This window comes from Notolabrus celidotus, chromosome 4, assembly GCF_009762535.1.
Source record: "Notolabrus celidotus isolate fNotCel1 chromosome 4, fNotCel1.pri, whole genome shotgun sequence".
Taxonomy (NCBI): Eukaryota; Metazoa; Chordata; class Actinopteri; order Labriformes; family Labridae; genus Notolabrus; species Notolabrus celidotus.
In genome coordinates, this window is record NC_048275.1 from 36,384,139 (window position 1) to 36,407,254 (window position 23,116).

Consider the following 23,116-nt stretch of genomic DNA (forward strand, 5'->3'; position numbering starts at 1 on the left):
TGATCAAACATTAAGCTACTCAGTGGAACACATGTTTCAAAAAGGCCCCAACACCACAAACATCAGACACGTCAAGTTTCAGAGTCTGGGATAATCTGAAGTGACGCTGAGCTGACAGCAAGCAGCACCAACAAGACACATCACCCACAGTGACCTTATGATGCATGACTCCATGCTGAAGATATTTTATTAATAAAACACACAAATAAACAAAGAAAAACAGGCGATCGATATAACTCTTCATATCTTTTGTCATGAATGTAGAAATCCTTATCTGAGCCATAGACTGTATAAATAATGGATGTAGTATCTGTGACGTCACCCATCTATTTCTAAAGCGCTGTTTTGAAGCCAATCGTCTGCGGGAGCCATATTGGAAATGTTGAACTCAACCAAACTTATTGTGAGGTAAAGAGGCGGAGTTTGAGCCTCTTCGCCAACAGCTACAGTGTGCCCACCTGTCAGTCAAGTCAGTCATGTCCTTATTTGGGCAAAACTCGTAATCTTAAAGGTGACATATCACGCTTTTTTCATCAATATATATTGGTCTAAGAGGTCCCCAAAACATGTCTTTAAAGTTTATGCTCAAAAAAACACTTTGAAATCAGATTTTGGCATGCCTGAAAAACCCTCTTCTACAGTCCTCCTCAGAATACTCTGTTTTCCCTCTGACCACGCCCCCTCAGGAAGTGGATGTGCCTCGGCTCTCCAGCACGTTGATCTAATGTTTACATGTTGGCTGAATATACACGGCTGCTCAGAGATCACGTTACTTCAACCCTTTGAATCTGATCCAGAATCTGATCCTGACGGAGAGGCGCCTGTAGCAGGACCTTTCTGAAGGATTGGTCACAGATTTAGTGTTTCTTGTTGTTTTATTTATCAGTATGTAGACGTGTGTCTTGGTACACAGCTACGAACATGTAGCTATGTGACTATGCTAACTAGCGCTAGCACTTAGCCATGATAAATAAAAATCATCCACTAGATCTTCAAATCTGCAGGCCTGGGGAGTAAAACCGACCGCTACCAGAAAGGCAGCGGGACCTTTTATGAAGGATTGGTCACAGATTTAGTGTTTCTTGTTGTTTTATTTGTCAGTATGTAGATGTGTGTCTTGGTACACAGCTACAGCTACAGCTATGAACATGTAGCTATGTGGCTATGCTAATTAGCGCTAGCACTTATCCACGACAAATAAAAATCATCCACTAGATCTTCAAATCTGCAGACGTGGGGAGTAAAACAGACCTCTGCCAGAAAGGCAGCAGGACCTTTCTGAAGGATTGGTCACAGATTTAGTGTTTCTTGTTGTTTTATTTGTCAGTGTGTCGACGTGTGTCTTGGTACACAGTTACAGCTACAGCTACGACATGTAGCTATGTAGCTATGCTAACTAGCGCTAGCACTTATCCATGGTAAATAAAAATCATCCACTAGATCTTCAAATCTGCAGAAGTGGGGAGTAAAACCGACCTTTGTGTTTATTAAGACAGCCTACAACTAGCATGCCTCCCTCCTAAGCTCCTTGTAAGCACACATTTGTGCAGGTAATGAAAAACGGATGGGCTGAACAAGCTCCGAGCTCGGACTCCGTGACAGACCGGATATTGTTGTTACGTAACAAAAACACGGAAGTCTGAAACGGCTCGTTTCACACACATTTACAGAAAGGTGGAGAAATCAGAACAGGGGCAGAATGGATTTTTTTCATTCTCGGGGGGTTTGTAGACATGCCAGGGAAACATATTTCAGGTAGAGAACCATTAAAAAGTCCATTTTGCATGATATGTCACCTTTAATATCTTCTGATCTGTCGCGTTATAAAACAGTTCACCCCCTTACAGTGTGTGCTGATAGAGAAATGAGCAACTCAGACCTAAACTGTTTTTTTGAACCAGGCTGTAAACATGTTTATTTCTGCTGTAAAGATCGTCTTCTTTGAATGGGTGTGTACGTGGTTTCTAGTGTTTCATCAGCCAGCCTCAAGTGGACGCATGATGAATTGCAGTTTATAACACTTCCGCATGGGCTTCATATTTTGAGACCGGAGGTTGCCGCTTGATCTGAGCCCAATATACGTTTTTTGTACAAGGCTGTAAACATATGAATTTGTGGTGTGACTCTGAGCTGTGCTGCTGGTTGTTCTCTGTGTACAGGTTGATTATTCTTTTCCACCGAATTCAACTCTAAATCAAAACTGTAACCTGTGAACAGCACTTTAACTCATATTGATGGAGATTGTTTGAATTAATTTTACAACATGGATTAGAGTAGTTTTCTGCCAGTGACTTACAGAAGATCATGAAATGGTAAATGTATGCATATTCACATACAACATAATCAACTTGACTGTTTTGCATTACAAAGGACGGACGAGTAAAACTAGTCAAAGAACAACTGGACAATAGAGGTTTGTATTGTCGGGTTTTGCATTGAACAAACTTTGAACCATAACATTTCAGTAAAACAATAACTCTCATGAGTTGCTTCTTTTTAGTTTGTGTTTTCCTTGTTTTGTGACTTGTCATTGCCCATAGGAAAAGAAATGTAGAGAGGAGATCTCAAACGTGTTTCATTTCTGTCTCCTAGACAACAATGAGATCTGTTTGAAAGCAAAATGAGACTATAGCTTATGTCTCCTGTTTCTCATTCTTGCCTCCAGAAAAAAAAAGTTGTAAAAAGTCTCAGCTTAGTCTCCCTTTCAGTTCAAAAGGAGATCTGGTCAGAATCTGAAATGATTCTCAGGTATTTCTAAAGTGTTGTGACTCCTTTTGAGCTCAGGTGAAGAAATCAGGGAGCTCTCTCAATTGTCTCAATCTAACCTCATCCATTTGTTTTTGTCAGACTCAGTTTTTGAGTCTCAAGTTGAGCTCAGATGGAGCAAAGAAAGAGCCTGAGCTCATCTTTTCATGAACATTTATAGTGCCCTGCAAAATTAAGATTTCAATGTAATTGTCCACAAACTTACAATTCTCATTAAAACATTTGAACCACTTCAGATCAGCTATTTAGATGCAAAATTATCTCTTCTTTGACTTCACAGTATGGTCCTTCCTTTACAAGTCTGTTTGGAACAAAACAACTTCACAAAGATTTAGTGGATTTGAGAGAAACTGCTAAAGATAGAGATTTCATACCAGGCATGACAGACCATATAGTTAAAATATGGGCCACAAAGGTGCTGACCAGATTTATCCAGATTATTACAATTAAATGGGCGGATTCTTTTGGGTGCTGGTGGCCTAGTGGTCTAAGCGCCCCACATACAGAGGCTACAGTCCTCGTCGTAGAGGTCGCTGGTTCGATTCCCAGCCAGTCAACCATTTCCTGCATGTCCTCCCCCGCTCACGACTCCTCACTTTTCCTGTCTCTCTTCAGCTGTCCTGTCAAATAAAGGCAAAAAGGCCAAAAATATATTTAAAAAAAGAGAAGAAAATTAGCCATTAATGAGATCTCTCATTTAAGTCTCAAATAAGACTCATGTCATGGTCTCAACTATTTTTTCCAATGAATTTTAGGAGAAACTGATGAGAACAATTTGAAACTTGAATGAGGCTGATGTGAGAATCTCAATTTTGTCTCTGGAGACTTAGAAGAGAAAGTCTTGAGCAGTAAAATTTTCCTCTGGGTGATAACCTGTTTTATTTTCTAGAATTACCTTATTTTCTAGAATTACCTTATTTTCTAGAATTACCTTATTTTCTAGAATTACCTTATTTTATAGAATTACCTTATTTTCTTGAATTACCTTATTTTCTAGAACTACCTTGTTTCCTCCTTGTATGTATTCAAGTTGACCTTATCTTCCTTGTGGTTTTAGTGTTTCCTGTCTTTGGCTGTATTTCCTGTATGTGAAGAGTTTCCTGTTTTATTTTGTAGTTGTTGCTCAAAGTATCTGGTCTTATCTTCTTCCTATCTTTGTCTGTTTTCCCTCTATTCTGAGTGTTCTGAGTGTTTCCACCTGTGTCTCATTTGTCTCACCTGTGTCTGATTACCCCTGTGAGTATCTTGGCTGTTTTCGAAACCACCTGCTACATACTACTTACTAATGTAGTAGGCCAGTGGTGTCCAAACTTTTTTCTAAGAGGGCCACATTTGATGTTTTCAGAATACCTCAGGGCCAGTGGCTCCTACTGAGACTTCGGAATCATAAAGGTTATATATGAAATCTCAATTTGATAACAATTATATTAAACATTTTCTCAATAAAACAGTAACTAGGTAGTCCTCAGGTCTCTTCAAGCCATGTAAACTGTATATTCTTCTGGAGGAAAATGGTCGGGCAATGTGGCAAAATATTGTCTCATTATTTTTCTGTGTCAGGATCACGATCTGGATTTCATCACACTTCTTTTTCATGTTGTTTTTAAGACTTTTCTGATCAGCAGACGACATTTTAAGAACTATATAATTATTTTCCTGCATTCTGAACAATTTTTGATGCACCAAATTTGGCCTTTTCTGCACAATTTCATAATTTTGATCTTGTCTTGTGTCCTCTTTTGTGTCTTCTGAACTTTAAGTGTTCATCAAGAACATTTTTACATCATGATAAAAACAGTAATTTGAAAACTTGTCAGCTTTAAGAGTTCTTGTGTTTCTTCTGTATTGCCGTCTTGCAGAATTCCCAGAGCTGATGAAATCCAGATCGTGATCCTGACAGAAAAATAATGAGACAATATTTTGCCACATTGCCTGACCATTTTCCTCCAGAAGAAGATACAGTTTACATGTCTTGAAGAGACCTGAGGACTACCTAGTTACTGTTTTATTGAGAAAATGTTTAATATAATTGTTATCAAATTGAGATTTCATATATAACCTTTATGATTCCGAAGTTTCAGTAGGATCCACTGGCCCTGAGGTATTCTGAAAACATCAAATGTGGCCCTCTTAGAAAAAAGTTTGGACACCACTGCTTTAGACAAGTAGTCCATATGAAGCTTTCTGAGGCGTTTCTGGATTGACTTTAGTTTTATTTGTGCGCTTGAAAGAAACTGCAAATGTACAGATGATTCAGAATGTGATTAATTTCTGTGCTATAAATAACACATTTTAAGATGGAAGCTTGGGGCCATAAATAAATGTACCTTGGGCCGCGATTGGCCCCCGGGCCGTACTTTGGACACCCCTGTAGTAGGCAGTAGGTATTGCCTTCTACATACTGCGTTTGAATTTAGTCTGTAGTCTGACTGTTCTGTTCGATCTGTCATGCAGCATGCTGAGCCAGACATCACTGGATTTCCGGTTTCAGAAAGCGGTAGTAAACAACGGACAAGCTGATAGATAAACTGCTTATTTAGCATCACTGATGATTTAAAAAGGTAAGAAGTGGTTTGTATGGAGTTTAATAACTTTCACAGCACCCAAAAACAGATTTCCACCCATCAAAAAGAAGGAGAAAGAAAAAGCTGAACGAGCGCTGTGCATTATGGGAAACAGTACGTGAGGCAGACTGGTCCGATGCATACTGAGACATGTTCCTGAATCAGTAGACATCCGGGGAGTTTTGGCTTACTGCAGATTTTGCTCTTGTTCACATACTACTGACTACATACTGGATTTTGGCCAAATCAGTACGTGCTGCTAGTATAGTAGGAGGTTTCAAAACCAGCCTTAGACTGTTTCCTCTTCTCTGTGTCGGTTCATTGTGATCTGTGATATGTTGTGTCGTGGTCCCTGTAAAGTCCTCTCCTACTCCTCATGATACCTTTGTGTTTTCTTTGGTGGATTTTGTTTAAGTCCATTTTTGTTTATTGAATCCTTTTTATACGATCTGCACTTGGGTCCTCTTCCTCGTTTTTCCCAACGTGACAATAAAAATAAAAAAATGAAGAATGTGATGATTGTCTGTTACTCTGACCTCTTATATTATTCAAAGCAGTAACAGCTGAAAGGTTAAAGAGATGTATCATCACTCTGGTGTCTTTGAGTGAGGCGCTGGACTCCAGTGAAGCTGTGACTGCAGGGTCTGATGTTGGTGCATAGAAACCTACGAGTAAAGTGAAGGGTTCCTAATAGAGAAAGCTCAACATGATAAACAGAGGTGAAAGACCTGCTCCTAAAGATGAAGAACTCCTCTGAGCTGTGCCCAGTCTGCAGTCTGTGTCATTGGAAGAAGGGAGCAGGCTGGCCCAGCCATGTGACCAGTGTTAGCAGCAGTGCAGTGGAGTAGTGAAGAAACAGCCACACAAGAGTCCATATACCCTGAACACTTCAGCAAATCCTCCTACCAGAGGGATCAATGATTTGTCTCATAGAAAGGTTACAAAATTATTTAGCTGCCTTAAAGGAAAACTCCACTTCAAGTGATGAGTGGTTGGTTTAGTTTGTGAGATCTTGGCTCTGGAACCAGAGGATCATCTGTCAGGTTGATTATGGACAAGTCGAAAAGGGTCTGTCTTCAGCAGTGTTGTACAGTGACAAAGTAAATTTACTTAAGTACTGTACTTAAGTACATTTTTTCAGTATCTGTACTTTACTTGAGTATTATTTTTTGGGGATACTTATTACTTTTACTCCACTACATTCAGAAGACAATTACTGTACTTTTGACTCCTACATTTCTATCAGTGCTCTAGTTACTCACTACTTTAGCTTTGAAGTCATCTCATGAATTTCCTTCTCTTTTCTGAAATCTGATCCTAAGACAGTAAACTGTGTTTGTGTAGTTCTGTTTGTCTCAGTGGTTTAGTCGTACCTGTATTTCGTGCGTCTCCACGGTTGAACGTGGATCAAACACAGAGCATCACTCAGATCAGGCAGTTCATGTAGAGGTGGTAATGATGGCTATAATTCTCCACCTGAACACCCATGGTCATATCTTCAGCCCGGGTTAGAGGTTTTTGAAATGAAGAATGATACGTATGGTTTGAAATGTTCTCCCTGTTTCCCACTCTGCTCAAACAAACAAACATTCACTGTCCAACCTGAGAGAGCGTGTTGAGCTACGTAATGTTTGTTTCATTCCAGATCAACATTTCAAACTAAGGTGTCTGTGTTTGGAGTAACTTAGTGTCTGTTTTTATTCCATGGTTTAGTTTTTACAGATTTGAAGTAATGTTTTCTAAATAAACATGATGTAACAGAATGTACTTCTATGTATTGTTGACTGCAATTATGTATTTTGAAAATACAATGTTTAGAAAAAAAGTACTTTGAATATTTCAGTGTTTTTAAAAGAAAGTACTCCAGGACTTTAACTCAAGTAATAATCTGACTGATCAACTTTCACTTGTATTGGAGTAATGTTTGACCAGGAGGATCTATACTGTGACTTAAGTAATGAAGACGTGTACTTTGTCCACCACTGGTCTTTAGGCCCACTAGCTTGAGTCAATGAATAGGTTTAGAAAGACTAATTGTTCAGAGTATACCGTTTTAAAAATTGTAATTAGGAATAAGAAACGAGAGAAGACTGGCTCCGTGGCTTCCCCTCTTTAAGACTAGTTTCCCTTCTTACTTCAAGAGCACCTGGAGTTTACCTCTTTACCTCCCTGAGCACACGGGATATTTGTTTCTTCTTCCGTAAGGGACAAGTTTGTACAAAGAAATTGGACAAACAGCTGACGTCAGCTCATCTCCCGTGCACTGCTGAAGTGCACTTTAACGAAGCAACCTATATCTAACAGGCCAGTTGTGAAATCTCCTCATGCACTGATGCGTTTGAATAAGTCCTGCTGGAGCATGTCATTATTTGTTGTCATAAAATAACATCAATTGTTATCGACACCCAACATGCACTTTTAAAAATGGCCACTAGGAGGTTTAGTGAGTCCCATGAGGCAACATGCGCCTTGGCCTCCCAGTCTGCCCCCACACTTACTGACAGAGGCTCTGTTTAGGTGAGGTGTGTGTGTGTGTGTGTGTGTGTGTGTGTGAGAGAGAGAGAGAGAGAGAGAGAGAGAGAGAGAGAGAGAGAGAGAGAGAATGTGTGTGTGTGTGTGTGTGTGTGTGTGTGTGTGTGTGTGTGTGTGTGAGAGAGAGAGAGAAAGAGAGAGAATGTGTGTGTGTGTGTGTGTGTGTGTGTGTGTGTGTGTGTGTGTGTGTGTGAGAGAGAGAGAGAGAGAGAGAGAGAGAGTGAATCACACCTTTTTTGAAGAATCAAGTGCAGGGATCAATGGAGTCGTCTCATCTTTCAGGTGCAGTCTTGTCCAACAGGCCGAGCGGCCTGGAGTTAATCTGGATCACGGCGTCTTGTGAAAACATGCAGCGTGGGAAAACAGACAGAGGAGAAGATGAAGTGTGTTTGAGGGCTTTGAATTGGAGGAACAGGAAATGACTGATATATTGCATTATTGTGTCATTGACCTCAGTCCTCAGCAGTATAACCACACACAAAACCAGCACACACTGGACACGTAGCCCTGCATGTTAGACTACATGTGCACCAAATAACAGGAGGGTTCAGAGGCTGCAGGCGTGTGACACTCTGAGTCACTGACACAGTTTTATGGCTGTCAGATTTCCGCATGGGTCGAAGGATATTTTAGAGTGGCACTTCTCTAATTGAACACATAAGTTCACTCATTGCCATTCAGCTAAACAACATGTTAATGAGGCATGTCAGTAAGTTTTAGAGGACGGCATTCAAGACTGTTACTGTCATCAACTCCCAAGAAGTGTGAGCAGCACTGAACGTGAGAGTCCACACCCCGGACGTGTCAGTAAACCCTTTTACCAGTCGTCTGATGAATAAATTTGTGCTAATGGTTCCTGTTTCAGTCATGAATCTTTAAGATCTTCTCTTTGGATGTTTGATCTTCAATTTCAAAATGAAAGTCATTTCCCAAACGCTCTGTGGTTTGCTGATGGCTTGTTCTCTGGTCCACATAGTGCTGCATAGTACTCGTTTTTTTTGAGTCTGCACAAAAGACAATAACAAAAAACTGCATATCACTTAAACTGGATTAAACTTGGCTTTTTAACATGTTGGAGAAACTTTAAACATCAGTACATTTAGACTTTTTTCTACCTGTTAGATCTGACCTGACCTTTTTGTATTTTTTAAGGATGTATAAGATGAAAACAAAGTGGGGAGTAAGGTTTTGGATCTTTATACTTCTCTAGGTTGGGTGACAAGCAAGCGGGAACCTCCAGTCTAAAAATATGAGTCCAATTTGGAAGTGTTAAAAACTGCAGTTCATCAAGGATCTGCTTGAGGCTGGCTCCAGAAGTATCGCAAACCACATACACACCAATTCTAAGAAGATGATCTTTACAGCAGAAATAAACATGTTTACAGCCTGGTTCAAAAGACAAGTGTAGTCTGGATAGCTCATTTCTCGATCAGCACACACTGTACGGGGGTGAATTTTTTCATAACGTAATTTTTTCAATACGTCCATTATTTATACAGTCTACGATGACAAGTCATTATACTTTTGTTTTATGGATAAACTTATTTTTTTGTTCATTCAAATTGTTTGACTTACAGTTTTGTGCTTGATTGTCTCTCTTAGTTTGTATTCTTTCCATCAGTTAAAGGCTCATCTCTTTTTCCTATCTTGTTTATTTGCCCACACCTGATGCAGTAAAACTGATTAGGCGCTGACTGGTAGCAACATCCATCAGTCTCACCACTATCATCTCTCTCTCTCTCTCTTCATCTCCCTCTATCCCTCTCTCCAACACGCTCTCAGCAGATGTGTGTCTAACATGAGTCTGGTCCTGCTGGAGGTTTCTGCCTGTTAAAGGAAGTTTGTCCTTGCCACTGTAACTTGCTAAATGCTGCAAAGTGCTCTGCTCATGGTGGATTAAGATGAGATCAGACTGAGTCCTGTCTGTAAGATGGGACTGGATCTGATCCTGGTCTTGATGTTGGGTCTTTGTTAATAATAGAACATAGAGTACGGTCTAGACCTGCTCTGTTTGGAAAGAGTCTGAGGAGAACTTTTGTTGGGATTTGGTGCTTTATAAATAAAGATTGATTGATTGATCCTTTTTAAGTTGTTCTGCATGTCTTTGGAAAATGTTGCCTGATGAAGGTCTTGCACCGAAACGTTGGCATTAAACGTTTTATCTGCAAGTTGGACAGTGTGAAGGATTCTTGCAACTCAAACATTTTCAGAGAAGCAGAACACAAGTACATTGAAATGGATGGTTTGGATTCCTGGACATACATACAGCCCATGTACCGTTTATTAAAGACGTTCAGGTTTAATGATCGTGGATTTTGTACTGAGCTGATGCTGCTTTTACTGTGCTTAAGTGTCATGACCTCAGAACTCAAAAACATACCATGCATTTCTCACTCACACCCACAAAGGTCTGAAATAAACAAAAGCACAGTTACAGACCTTCCTCTTTAAAGAGGCTTTTAACTTATTTTAAGTACTGCTTTTAAGAGTTTGTTTTTACTGTGTGCCTGTAGCACTTTGAGATTTCTGGAAATGAAAAGTGCATTATAAATAAAATGTATTATTATTATTATTATTATTACAGGCAGACAGATGTCATAGAGGGGGACAGATACAGAGAGAGTGTTGTTTCACTTCTTCCATCACCCTACTGAGGTATTCTTTCACTCTTAGCTTGAAATATCTGTGATAACAGTTTCTAAACAGTACTGACCAAAGAAGCACAGCTGAGGCTTCATGATTATGACTCTTAGCTTGCAGGTATTCAGTCATGGAGCAAAGTATTGGAAAAAGTAACATCTTGACCCAGTGACTGACGTCACTGGTGCCTTTAAGTCGAACCTGGACTGAGCGAGCTTCCATTCTGGACATGCATGATATGCTAATAATACATTCTGGATAATACTGTCTACTTTCACTGCAGATATTTTGGCACACCATAGAGGGAAATTAAAGCCCTTACTATTGCTGGCAATGTTAAACTACAGAGCCGTCATGCATCCAACTGGAAGTCAGCTTTTTATCTGGTAGTTCATAAACTAGTCTGCCTGTGTTTGTGTTTATGTTAACAGACTCATCTCAGCTGCAGAGATAGAATATGTATCATGCTTTTGAAAATGTGCAAAAGCACTCACATGTATTAAGGATCAGTTAGTAAAGTAGTGACAATTAAATTTACCTTTAATTCATTTTTTCTTTCTATTAATATTTTTTGTGGAACATATGGCACATGTACACTGACAGATCAAAAATCAGAACTGCCTACCTGACTGACTACCTATGGCCCAGGTAGGGAAGGGGGCAACTACGGCGCTGTTCTTTTGTTTTATTATAACTACAATAAGATAACTAAAATTGTCTGAATAAATAAACAAACATTCAGAATTCCTTTCTGGAATTTCTTTCCGGCTCCATGAGATGCGTGTCTCATGGCTAAAGTGGGGAATTGTCATATTTTCATAGCTTCAAGTGTGGCTGAATCTGATTGAAAGTAAACTGTAGGTTTTTAGAGTTTTATTTGACTTCATGAGGTTAGATTAGACCAAATAATGCCCCCTTGTCACTTGGTTTCAAATAATCTTGTTTAAAGAGGTGGACAGTCTGAAGGTCAATATTGTGCAGTTACATTTGGAGAAACTGTAAAAAAAAAAAAAAAAAAAAAATATATATATATATATATATATATATATATATATATATATATATATATATATATATATATATATATTTTCAATATTATTTTATATATATATTTATTGATAAGTAGCTTAGATTTGAGTCAGTTAACCAGGATAGTTTTAAGCATATATTTATGTTTAGTGCAAATAAACCAGTGCTATATAAGAAATGTTAGATTTTGTAGGGTTGGCTGTGGTGATGGGGCCCACTGAGATATCTTTTCAGGGGGCCAAGAATTCCTGACAACGCCTGCAACAGTCCAAAAACACAACCTTCACCTCGTCAGGGCCATAGGAGTTTGGAGGCTGCAGCACTCCTGCACATTTGTTAGCAGGCTACCGCTCATTATTCTGCAGAAATATGTGAACAGAATTCAACCTTACATTCTTTGTATTTAAAGGGAACAAGCTGCTTACCACACTGATGTGCCAACCACTGCTGACATGATTTTATCAGATTTCTGTGAGAATCAAACTACAGAAAGGTCAGCTCAGTGTCGTAACTGCTCCACACTTTATTCATTTTTGAACATTTGTCAAAAAGACTAGACAAACCTGACATCCCCGCCCCCGCCACTGATGGGAACACCCAACCTCCAGGTGCCAATGCTTCCCGTCCTGACTAATCTTACCTGTTGTAGGGATTGTTGGGAAGACTCCAACACAGACACAAGACACAAAATCATTCACAGTGGCATAAAGGTCTTCCTTATTTGGGTGCTAAAACCGGCAGTCAGAATATTCCAGTGAAGGTTTGCAGCTGGTAGAGTGATTAAAAACCTTGACCCTATAGAAGTCTTGGTCCTCTGCAGGAACGTGAAGGCAAACTAATTTACTAATAATAAAAACATAAAGAGCTTCAGGACCTGTGTTACAGTCTGTAAGGCCTTTTGATTTGTGGTGACAGACATAATGTGTAGTAAGTATTCTTTCAGTGATGCAGCACAGGCTGGCAGTGTCTCCTCCTTTTATATGTTCTGCATTTTTAAATGTGTCTCCTTCTGTTCTAGCTAGCCCACCATTCCCCTCTCTTCCCCCTCTCTGCGCACTCCTCTGCAGCGTCTGAGAGCTGCTTGTTGACGCACCCACATCGGCCAATCATGCGCCGTGTCTCCAAGCTGCAGGACCACACGGACCAATAAGAGCGCAGTGCGGGGCGGGATGAGTCCAGTCCACTCACACTTCCACTAAAAATCACTGGTATTGAAGAACGATACAGAGACTGGCTCAGACTCTGACAAGGACAGGGGGGACTTGCAGACACAGGTACGAGGGGGGCAGCTCAACAAGGAGGCTTTACGCATGGACATGGACGCGTCTGCTTGACCAGCTGGAGACAACCACTGTCGCGTTCCCCAACAGGTCCACCGGAGCCGTGAGCATGTCGACGGTCGAAGGAGCCAGGCAGCGTGAGGAAGGGGACTACGGAAGGGCGGCGAAGAGACTGAAAACAGATGAGAGGGAGACGGAGGAGAGAGAGGAGGGGGAGGAGGAGCTGGAGGAGGGGGAGGATTCGGACACCGGCTCGCTGACCGGTAACGGAGAGTCAGCTGCTGACAACCGGGCCCGGTGGAGTGCCAACCAATACGCAGAAGGACGTCGGGTGAGGAGCGCTCCAATATTATCTAACGTTACCCTGCAGCGCAGCATCACTGACGAGCGCGCGTCTCTCTCAGTGTGTGTGTGTGTGTGTGTGTGTGTGTGTGTGTGTGTTTGTGTGCGCGCGCCTCCGTGTCATTGTGTCAGTGAATTAGCATCCCCCAGCTGTCACGCGCTACAGGTCCCTTAATGTCAGCATTGACCATCACACAGGATGCTGACTGCAGATTGTAGGATCATCTGGAGACAATAACACTGCGACGATTATGTTTACATATCTAATTACTGTTCATAAATAAATAAGATGACCACTCGCTATTTCCACACTGATAACACAGATATTATTATATTCGTACATTGTGTTTTAATGTGGTTATTTCAATGATGCATAGGACAAACATTGCACTGATATATCTATAGCAGCATATTTAATCTTGATTTGACTGACTCATTAGAAGTTACAGTTCCTCTTACTAAAAGTAAGAATAGGAAACTAATTCAAATCAATTTTCTGACTCCCTGAAATACTATCAGAAATACCGAAATCAAATGGTGCAACAAAATACTTATAGTGATCTGGTGGCATTAGGCGCATGTCGACCAAGAGTTCTGGGGTCTTTTAGCCCCCTGAACTTTCCCCTGAACTAAAGGTTCCTGTGCCCCCATTGTTGTCTGCTTCTCGACTGCGGGCTGAAGTCCCGGGGAGATTGTGTAAATCAGGCCAGTGACGTTTGGAGTAAAAAAAAGTAAATGCACTACACCACCAGACCAGTAGAGGGCAGTAAAACAAAGAGGAATGCCATTCATCACAGATGACACCATAGAAGCAGACGGACAGGCAGGTATCATTATGAGCAACACAACAGTTAGCCTGTTAGCATGAAGAGACTCAGCTGGTCTGTTTTAGATGGTGCTATATTTCATCACAGATGGATTCACTGAATCAACACGTGAGAGGAGATAAGCGCGAGTAGCAAAGACGTTTCAACACGGCTTTAAAATCCTTTTGAGCTCAAAAAGCCGTGGCAGAGATCGACCGGTGTTTTGGTTTAAACAGCGACCCTGTTAACTGGAGACTTTCAGCCGGATGCATCCCTCATAAACGTCTTTAGACGATCATTAAATATCTGATGAGGATATTTTGAAATCTTAATAAAAACTAAACTAGTTTGCATTCCCAGGAACTCCCTCTGTGTTTCAACAGCTGTGTAAACTCCACAAACACTGACATGTTCAGCTGAAGGTCTCCAGTTTACAGGGTCACTTTTAAAACCGTAACACCGGGAGAGACGCATTCACGGTGGGCTGAGAGAAGACTACTGTTACAAGCTGCTAAATCAAGAGAATCACAGCTTCTTCTTTTGAAAAGTACACACACATACAAAAAAGATAGAACAAATAAAAACTAATGAAAGAAAGAGAAATCAAGAGAATCACAGATGTGTGTGATGTTATTGTGGACGGCGGGCGGAATAAAAACACTGCGGTTAATCTACCAATCAGACATGTTCAGCATTGCATGCCCCGCCCCCCGAAAGCCCCAGAACCTTTGAAAAGTACTACCCCCCTAGCAGGGGCTTTATTGGGGGTAGATTATCTACCCCTGAACTAAATTTAGACCATGGGTCCACCAGTTGAAAGGCATGTAGTTCCTGGGTAAAGTCCCTAGTACTGGGGTAAAGTTCCTCTGGTCGGCAGGCCAGAAATGACTTAAAGCTGCTGTTGGTAGTCCTAGAATGAACATCTGTTCAGGGAGAGATTTTGAATGTCAACACTCCACACCATTTTTCACTCTCACTACACCCCTCTCCCCCCTCTCTGCTCCTGTAAGCCCTGCCCACAAACAGATCATAGTGCACGCTCAATCAGGACAGTGTAGGAGGACCAATCAGGAGAGTGGCTCTGATTGGTCAGAGCTGATGGGAGCGATTGGAATTTCTAGATTGCTGGATACAGAGGCATAGGAAAATACAGAGATTTCACCATTATCTCAAAGTACCTCATTTATTGATGGGCTGTTAATTAATGTTATGACTTTTTGCCAAACACAGCACAAAAGAAGTACAGTTTTTTTTTACCCAATCCTACCAACTGCAGCTTTAATTCTGGCTGTTAAAGGAAGTTTGTCCTTGCCACTGTAACTTGCTAAATGCTGCAAAGTGCTCTGCTCATGGTGGATTAAGATGATGTTAGATGGGACTGGATCTTATCCTGTCTTGATGTTGGGTCTTTGTTAATAATAGAACATAGAGCACGGTCTACACCTGTTGGGATTTGGCGCTTTATAAATAAGGATCGATAACTCGATGCAGTTTCCAGTAGGTTTGCAAAGTGACCTGCAAGTTTTCAGCAAACTGCTCTAAGCTCAGGTCTCATGAAAACGTTAAAGCATCAGCCCACAGTGGATCTAAACCACAGCCTCTCTTTGAAGCAATAAGTCTTGGGGCAACACGTGCAGCTTGTGGGCATGGCTTGCACCTAGTTTGCACATTTTTACAACAGACGTTTTTTCATGCATCGCAAGTATGGTGTGTTCAAAGCCAAGAAAACCCTGTGACAGTCCAAATTCACCGTAAAATTAAACATGTTTACAGCCTGGTGCAAAAACAGTTCAGTCTCTAAAGCTCATATTTGTACATGTAGAAACTGAAGCCTACAGGACATCATTCATTTAGTATTTCATCTGTTTTGATTACAGGCCTATTAAGTTAAGTCTTCAGTGGATTTGAATGGGCCTGATGTAGCTTTTTGTCAGGAGGCTAAAGGCCCCTTCATCTCCCGCCCTGTGCCTGTTTCTCAATCAGTTGCATGTTAGTCTCTGTCAGCGTTTCCAACATAGCTCTGCCTTAGTTTTAATCAGATGGCTATGTTTGTCAGTGTTAGAGTTAGGATGCAGGTTACCTCACTTCTGCTACTGAATCAGATAAGAAGCACAAAGTGAAACCAGAACTCAAACTTCCGGTTTCAGATGCACATTTTGAATTGAATACCCAATAACGAAATCCTACACAAGAAGACTAAATAACCCTGTGATCAAGACGAGGACAAGACTGCATGTGAAAGCATTCTTGAGAGAGACACCTGAAATATCCCCCAAAGCCACAGCCCAGGTGTGTGAGAGCACAAACTCATCGGAGATCCTGCTGGGTGTGTGAATAAGTGTGTAGAAATGGGATTATTTCATGTCCAGCAGTGAGATTTTAGACTGAGACGCTCCCCTGCTCACCCCTTCTGTCGATGAAGTGATGGTGGCCTTCAAGTACAAGAAGCTCCTATGATGACGAGTATGATCCTCCATTGGTCAAGTCTTACCATCCAATATCAATTTGAAATCTCTTTAAGGTGAGGTGTAGATGAACTGATTATGGAATGTTCATGTTTGAGAGTGTTACAGAGTTTAATGAACTAACAGAACAAACATGGAGCTGAGGAGTTTCTAATGATCTAACAGGAGGATGTAACATATACAGTTGTGCTCATAAGTTTACATACCCTGGCAGAATTTATGATTTCTGAGGTAGTTTCTGTTGTCTTTATGATATAAAAAGAGTAAACACAGTTTGATAATAATTTGCTTCACCCAACCACTAACCATGAGTGAAAAAAAAGTTTTTCTCTTATCTTTCACATTCTCTGAAAAATGGCCAAAGAAATCACAAATTCTCCCAGGGTATGTTAACTTATGAGCACAACTGTTCGTACAAGTGGCTAACACGTAAAACCACAGTCTGTTAGTCACTGTTTCTCCTTTTCTCACTGTTGACTCACCACAGGATGTAATAGATTGCAACACACACACACACACACACTCACACACACACACACACACACACACACACACACACACTCAAATGAACAAACCTTTTTTTATAAATGCATGTAAGGACCCTATAATGCACCCTTAAATCTAGGGTTGTTAGTCACAGAAAACTAGCAGGAATTTGAATGTAGCATGTCCTCAGGACGACGTCTAAGCCCTCCCCCCCTCCCTTTGAAGCTCCTCCAAAACGACGCCCCCGCTCACATGCATGAGCGCCGATGATTAGTGACCATATGATGGTGACTGATTCAAAACCGGTCCTCAGCACATTGTTTGTTTTTTGCACTACGTCAACTCATGTCTCACTCAGCGGTAAGAAAACACCAAAACATTCTCATAGTGAAAGTTAAAAACACAAACAAACATGAAATGTACGCTCTGCAGGAGGCGGGCAGAACGGCAGGAAGGGATTTGATTGGTTTCATCATTTGTCTCCTGATGGCAGGGATTGGTTGGTGTTTTCCCAGGTTTACTCCGGCTGTAGATAGCAGCTTTTTTTACCTCTTTTTAAGAACACATTATGTATTGATTACCATCGGGACAGAAAGATCATTTTAACCAGTATAATAAAAAGTGTCTCTAAATCTGATTACCAACCCCAGCTTTAAGGCTGATTTATACTTCTGCGTTTCCCCTACGCAGCAGGGCCTGACACGGACATGAGCCCCACATACTTGTGCGTCGATGTGTCCGTGCCGCGCAGCAATTCTCCGCTTAAACGTTTGAGGGCAGTGTGGTCTCTCTGATAGCCGGTCTCCTGCTTCCAGCCCCACTACGATCTCTGTTTACTTTTCCACAGAGATTCAGAGCGTGTTATGTTAATCTACAGCTGCTACATGTTGCTGTTTATCATACAGACATGATTACATGAAGGATAGAGAAGATTATGCCGATTAGCTGCCGATGAGCAGCCGATGAGCAGGGATCCCGCTGTAAGTGCTGTAAATGCGGGGGTCCTCATCAATTCTACAGGTAGTTACATCTTGGAGGAGATGCGTGTCGGCTACTGGTGTGGGCCTCTGCGTAGGTACGGGAGCTACGTGGTCCAGAAGTATAAATCAAGCTTATGTGTCCCAGGACTATTACAGGGATATTAGTTTAATACTATTTTAATCAAGTGTACCCCCACAGCCACGCAGAGAGAGAGAGAGAGAGAGAGAGAGAGAGAGAGAGAGAGAGAGAGAGAGAGAGAGAGAGAAAGGGGGAGGAGGGATGTGCAAGGATAGGGCAGAGACGAAACAAAAACTGATCATCTGATCATGAATACCTGAGGTATTCCTGCAAACTCAGTCCTTGGGGGCCTTAGGTCATTAATATTGCCCGCCTTCGGCAACTGACGAACTCCCGGCAAAATTTTCAATCCTATCTACTCCAGCGTGCACCAGACTGCAGACTGCAGATTGCACACTTCAGACTTCAGACTTCAGACTGCAGACTGCACACTTCAGACTTCAGACTGCAGGCTGCAGGCTGCAGACTGCACACTTCAGACTTCAGACTGCAGGCTGTAGACTGCACACTTCAGACTTCAGACTGCAGACTTCAGACTGCAGACTGCACACTTCAGACTTCAGACTGCAGGCTGCAGACTGCACACTTCTGACTTCAGACTGCAGACTGCAGATTGCACACTTCAGACTTCAGACTGCAGACTGCACACTTCAGACTTCAGAGTGCAGGCTGTAGACTGCACACTTCAGACTTCAGACTGCAGACTGCAGACTGCAGACTGCAGACTGCACACTTCAGACTTCAGACTGCACACTTCAGACTTCAGACTGCACACTTCAGACTTCAGACTGCAGGCTGCAGACTGCACACTTCAGACTTCAGACTGCAGGCTGTAGACTGCACACTTCAGACTGCAGACTTCAGACTGCAGACTGCACACTTCAGACTTCAGACTGCAGGCTGCAGACTGCACACTTCTGACTTCAGACTGCAGACTGCAGATTGCACACTTCAGACTTCAGACTGCAGACTGCACACTTCAGACTTCAGACTGCAGGCTGCACACTTCAGACTTCAGACTGCAGACTGCAGGCTGCACACTTCAGACTTCAGACTGCAGACTGCAGGCTTAGCAACATAAAAGGCCCAGGAAGTCATACTGTATGAAAAGCCCTGTGCCAACCAGCAGACACTTATTAAGATGTGTATCTCATGTGACCAGCCTTGTGTGCACTCTGAAGGCAGACTTGTAATACAGGCCTCCAAGGACATGTTGTCTACCATGAGACCCTGACCATCAAAGTAAACATGAAGCACGCCTCATGGAGGTTTCAGCTTTGGCACTTTGCCACCGAGTAAGGAAATCTACAACACTTAAAACACAAAAACGCTTTTTTTTATTTACTCAGCAACAACATTAGTCTGAAGAAGCTGGACTGTGAAATGTGTTTGACTCAGACATTTTCATGGGCAGAGATTTGTTGGTGCAAAACTTCATGAGGTGCAATCAATCTTGGCTGGTTCTAATGTTTTGGTTTTGATACTATGATCCTAATGAATCCTCACCGGTCTCCTGTCTGCTCATGTTGTTGTTGTTGGAGCATGTCCCCCTGTGGAGAGCATACATACGTTTAACACTGACATCTTGCTTTAGGACAATATGCACATGTTGAAGCATTGTCTCACACTTATGTAGGCCTTCCTGAAATCTTCATTAACTGTTCAGGACTCAGCTGGTATGAACACAGTTATTGGATTCAGATGAAACAGCTGAATGGCTGTATTTGAATGAATCTGCTCATTACAGGAAGTAAATGGCAATGTAAGGTAAGTTCAAAGACTGATCTTTCATTGCCTTTTGTAGGCAGGTATTGGCAACCTGGCTTCATAACTATTGAAATGTTATCACAATGACCTCCATGATGTCACTGTTCCCCTCCTAAAGCTGCTGAGAGCAACAGAGAAAGAGCAGCAGTTGTTGAGTAGGTGTGAGCAGTATGGAAAAAATATATCACGACTCTTTATGGCAGAATCACGACGTTCATTTTATTACCATTTTACACCATGTTTACTTTTAAGACTATTTTGTAAGTTACTGAGCAATACAACAAACTTTACACCCTTGTTTAAAACATACTATCCATAAAAGAAAAACAATGATGGACTGTTTAAGACAAAGTACCTTTTGGAACAGGTTTAATCAGTGTCTGCAATGTGGCCAGCTTGTGCCAAGTGTTGTTGACATTAAACAAGACGGTAAAAATGGATAAGACTACATTTTCTGTATAAGCAAATGTGTGTCTAACATGAGTCTGGTCCTGCTGGAGGTTTCTGCCTGTTAAAGGAAGTTTGTCCTTGCCACTGTAACTTGCTAAATGCTGCAAAGTGCTTCTCTGTAAGATGGGACTGGATCTGATCCTGTCTTGATGTTGGGTCTTCGTTAATAATAGAACATAGAGTACGGTCTAGACCTGCTCTGTTGGGAAAGAGTCTGAGGAGAACATCTGTTGTGATTTGGTGCTTTATGAATAAAGATTGATTGATGTACAACGTATGTTTTGCACTATTTGATTTGTATGTCTTAACTCGACCTGAGATATAATATTACATCATAGGAACCACGAGACTCAACCACACTATTCATAAACTCTGATGTCTTCATCATCCAGTCCTTGATAGATCTGCGTAAGTCTGATTTCCTGCTCTGGCTAACATGACATTAAACAGATAAGACCACTTCAGGATGCTCACAGGAAGCAGATCTCTGAGGTGCATGGAAACAACAAGCTCTAACTTAATTATCCTTTCCAATTAACACCACCTTCACTGGTTAACTGGGCAAGACCTTTGTTCTGCTTTTCTATGTCCGGCTTTAAGCAGATCTAATCCTGAATCAAATTACAGCTGACACAAACAGATACAAGTCTTCAGATAACATTTGTTGTGATATGGCACTTTATAAATAAAGATTCATTGATTGATTTTAACTGAATAATTAACAATGTTTTAGAATACTTCCTGCATGAATTTCACTTTCTAGTGAAATATAAAGCACCACCATTCACATGGTAATCAAATAATATTATCAAAAATGTAGAAGGTAACTCAAATGAACATAATTGTACAGTGTAGTACCCACACAAGCATAATCTGCTGTAGTAGTTTAAAGAGTTCTCTATAAGACCATTGGATCTTAGGTTATTGTTTTTTAAACAGAGTGTGACTCTGTCTTTGCATTTACCATCTTTGCAGTGCACCTCATGTTTGTTAGCTGACACTGAGAGACAGGTTCTGCTGATACATTAAGTAAAATATATTCATATTGGTTTACTCACTGTGGCAGCCGTGTCGATTGTTAAGCCCATGGTGTGCAGATAGTGGACACATTCTAACCTTTCATGCTCTATCACACACCACAGTCGTTGTGTATCTCAGTTCTCAAAGGCTACGTGTCTACCAAGTGGTCTGGTTCAGCTTTGAACAAGTTCAGTTATTTGTGTTTCCATTATCAAAAGGGTACAAAAGGTACAAAAGTAATCGATCCGTACTGTCTTGCCTTTTTTGCCTCCTAGCGAACAGCCAAAGTGCTCCTGCCTGTCAGTTAAGTCAGTCATGCCCTTAAATGGGCAAAACTTGTAAACTTGTAGTCACGTTAGAAAAAAAATCACCCCCCTACAGTGTGTGCTGATAGAGAAATGAGCTATCCAGACTACACTCGTTTTTGAACCAGGCTGTAAACTTTTTTTTTTCTGCTGTAAAGATCGTCTTCTTTGAATGGGTGTGTATGTGGTTTCTGGTACTTCCGGAGCCAGCCTCAAGTGGATCCTCGATGAACTGCAGTTTTTAGCACTTCTGCATTGGACTCATATTTTTAGACCGGAGGTTGCCGCTTGATCTCTGCTAACCTTATTTGATCAGTAAAATTGTGCACATGAATTAATTATGACTCTGTTGTTTGTACATTTTTTTCATATCTGGGACAACGGGTGCCTAACAAAGACACCAGCCGAGCAGAGAGAGGGGTTCAGAGATAGAATGCACATCATGAAATATTTCCTCTAACCTGATATACTTTTTAAATTAAAATAGCTTAACTGCAGCCAATGTGATTAATGACAACTGTTTTCCAACCAAAGTTTAGCATAGGCTAAAACATTTTTATCAAGTAACTGTAGCGGTGACACCTTCAAAATAAAAGCATTGTGTAAAAAACAAGAGCAGTCTCCTGAAAAAACAGAAAACAGATCTGGCTTCGTTTAGAAAAGCCTTCGAGAAGTGCTTCCATGCTATATTTTTATGCTTTCGACATGAATGTCGCTGATACAAAGCCAATACAGACCTCATTGTGTCACCTCTATTTGTACTTTGACCGAGATCTGCAAGAAGCTCGCAGCAAAATAAATGTTGAGCTTCTTTTCTCTAGATTTTTTGGTGCATGAGACACACGGGACACTCACTGATCAAGCAGGTCTGAACACCAAAATAAAAGGTTTGATTATTTTAGTTTTGTAGTTTATCTTAAGGTCCAGCTCTAATAATCATATGTCACTTCTCATAACCATAAAGAGGAACTACTGCCACAACATCCCCCATGTTTCTCTCTCTGCTTGGTTTCCTTACATCTGTCCTCGTGTCATTGCTGAGAGAAGCTACACAACAATGAGGAGAAAAACAATCCCTCTGCTCATTCAGCCGTGGTCCTGAGTGAAGGTGGTATCACCTTGCCGTGTGATCAGCATTACATGCATGTAGTCGAGTTTCCACTAACACTCAGGTATGCATGCAGGGACACAGTTACACACCACCCACACGACACAGTATCATTAGAGAGTGATTAAGAAGATGAATGGGCTACTTACAAATGTTCATTCTTTCAACCATGATGTCAAGGGAGGAGTATTCAGTGAGGTCAGGCAGCCCTGTTTAATGAGTGTGTGTACTCAACTCAAAGGAGGTAAAAGAGGAAATGATTGTAATAAATACTAATAATACAAATATTTAAAAATATATATTAATCTCTATATTAACTATTGAACCCTCACAGATACATCAGAGAGCCTCACGAGCTGCTTCCTGCTTCAGAGGTGACCTTTCTATCATTGTATCTGTTAGTGTCAGCTGTAATTTGATTCAGGATTAGATCTGCTTAAAGCTGGATGCAGAAAAGCAGAACAAAGGTCTTGCCCAGTTAACCAGTGAAGGTGGTG

At 41.2% G+C, this 23,116-nt stretch overlaps 1 protein-coding gene and 1 long non-coding RNA gene across 3 annotated transcripts in view; one reads left to right on the forward strand and one right to left on the reverse strand.

The window, feature by feature from the left end:
- LOC117811662 overlaps positions 1–12,496 on the reverse strand; it is a 16,836-nt gene extending 4,340 nt beyond the window's left edge. Inside the window, exons 1-2 of the long non-coding RNA XR_004631043.1 lie at positions 12,172–12,496; positions 8,094–8,198 (exon numbers count right to left, since the gene is read on the reverse strand). This is a non-coding gene — a long non-coding RNA (uncharacterized LOC117811662). The remainder of the gene's footprint in view (positions 1–8,093; positions 8,199–12,171) is intronic.
- Positions 12,497–12,606: 110 nt separating this feature from the next.
- Positions 12,607–23,116, forward strand: part of LOC117811660 (heterogeneous nuclear ribonucleoprotein L-like) — a 58,517-nt gene continuing 48,007 nt past the window's right edge. Inside the window, exons 1-2 of one of the 2 annotated variants that reach the window (XM_034682070.1) lie at positions 12,686–12,805; positions 12,902–13,142. In XM_034682070.1, the coding sequence (XP_034537961.1) occupies positions 12,921–13,142 (222 nt within the window). In that variant the 5' untranslated portion in view covers positions 12,686–12,805; positions 12,902–12,920. Of the gene's footprint in view, positions 13,143–23,116 lie in introns of both variants that reach the window. The other variant, XM_034682069.1, reaches the window with a different exon arrangement.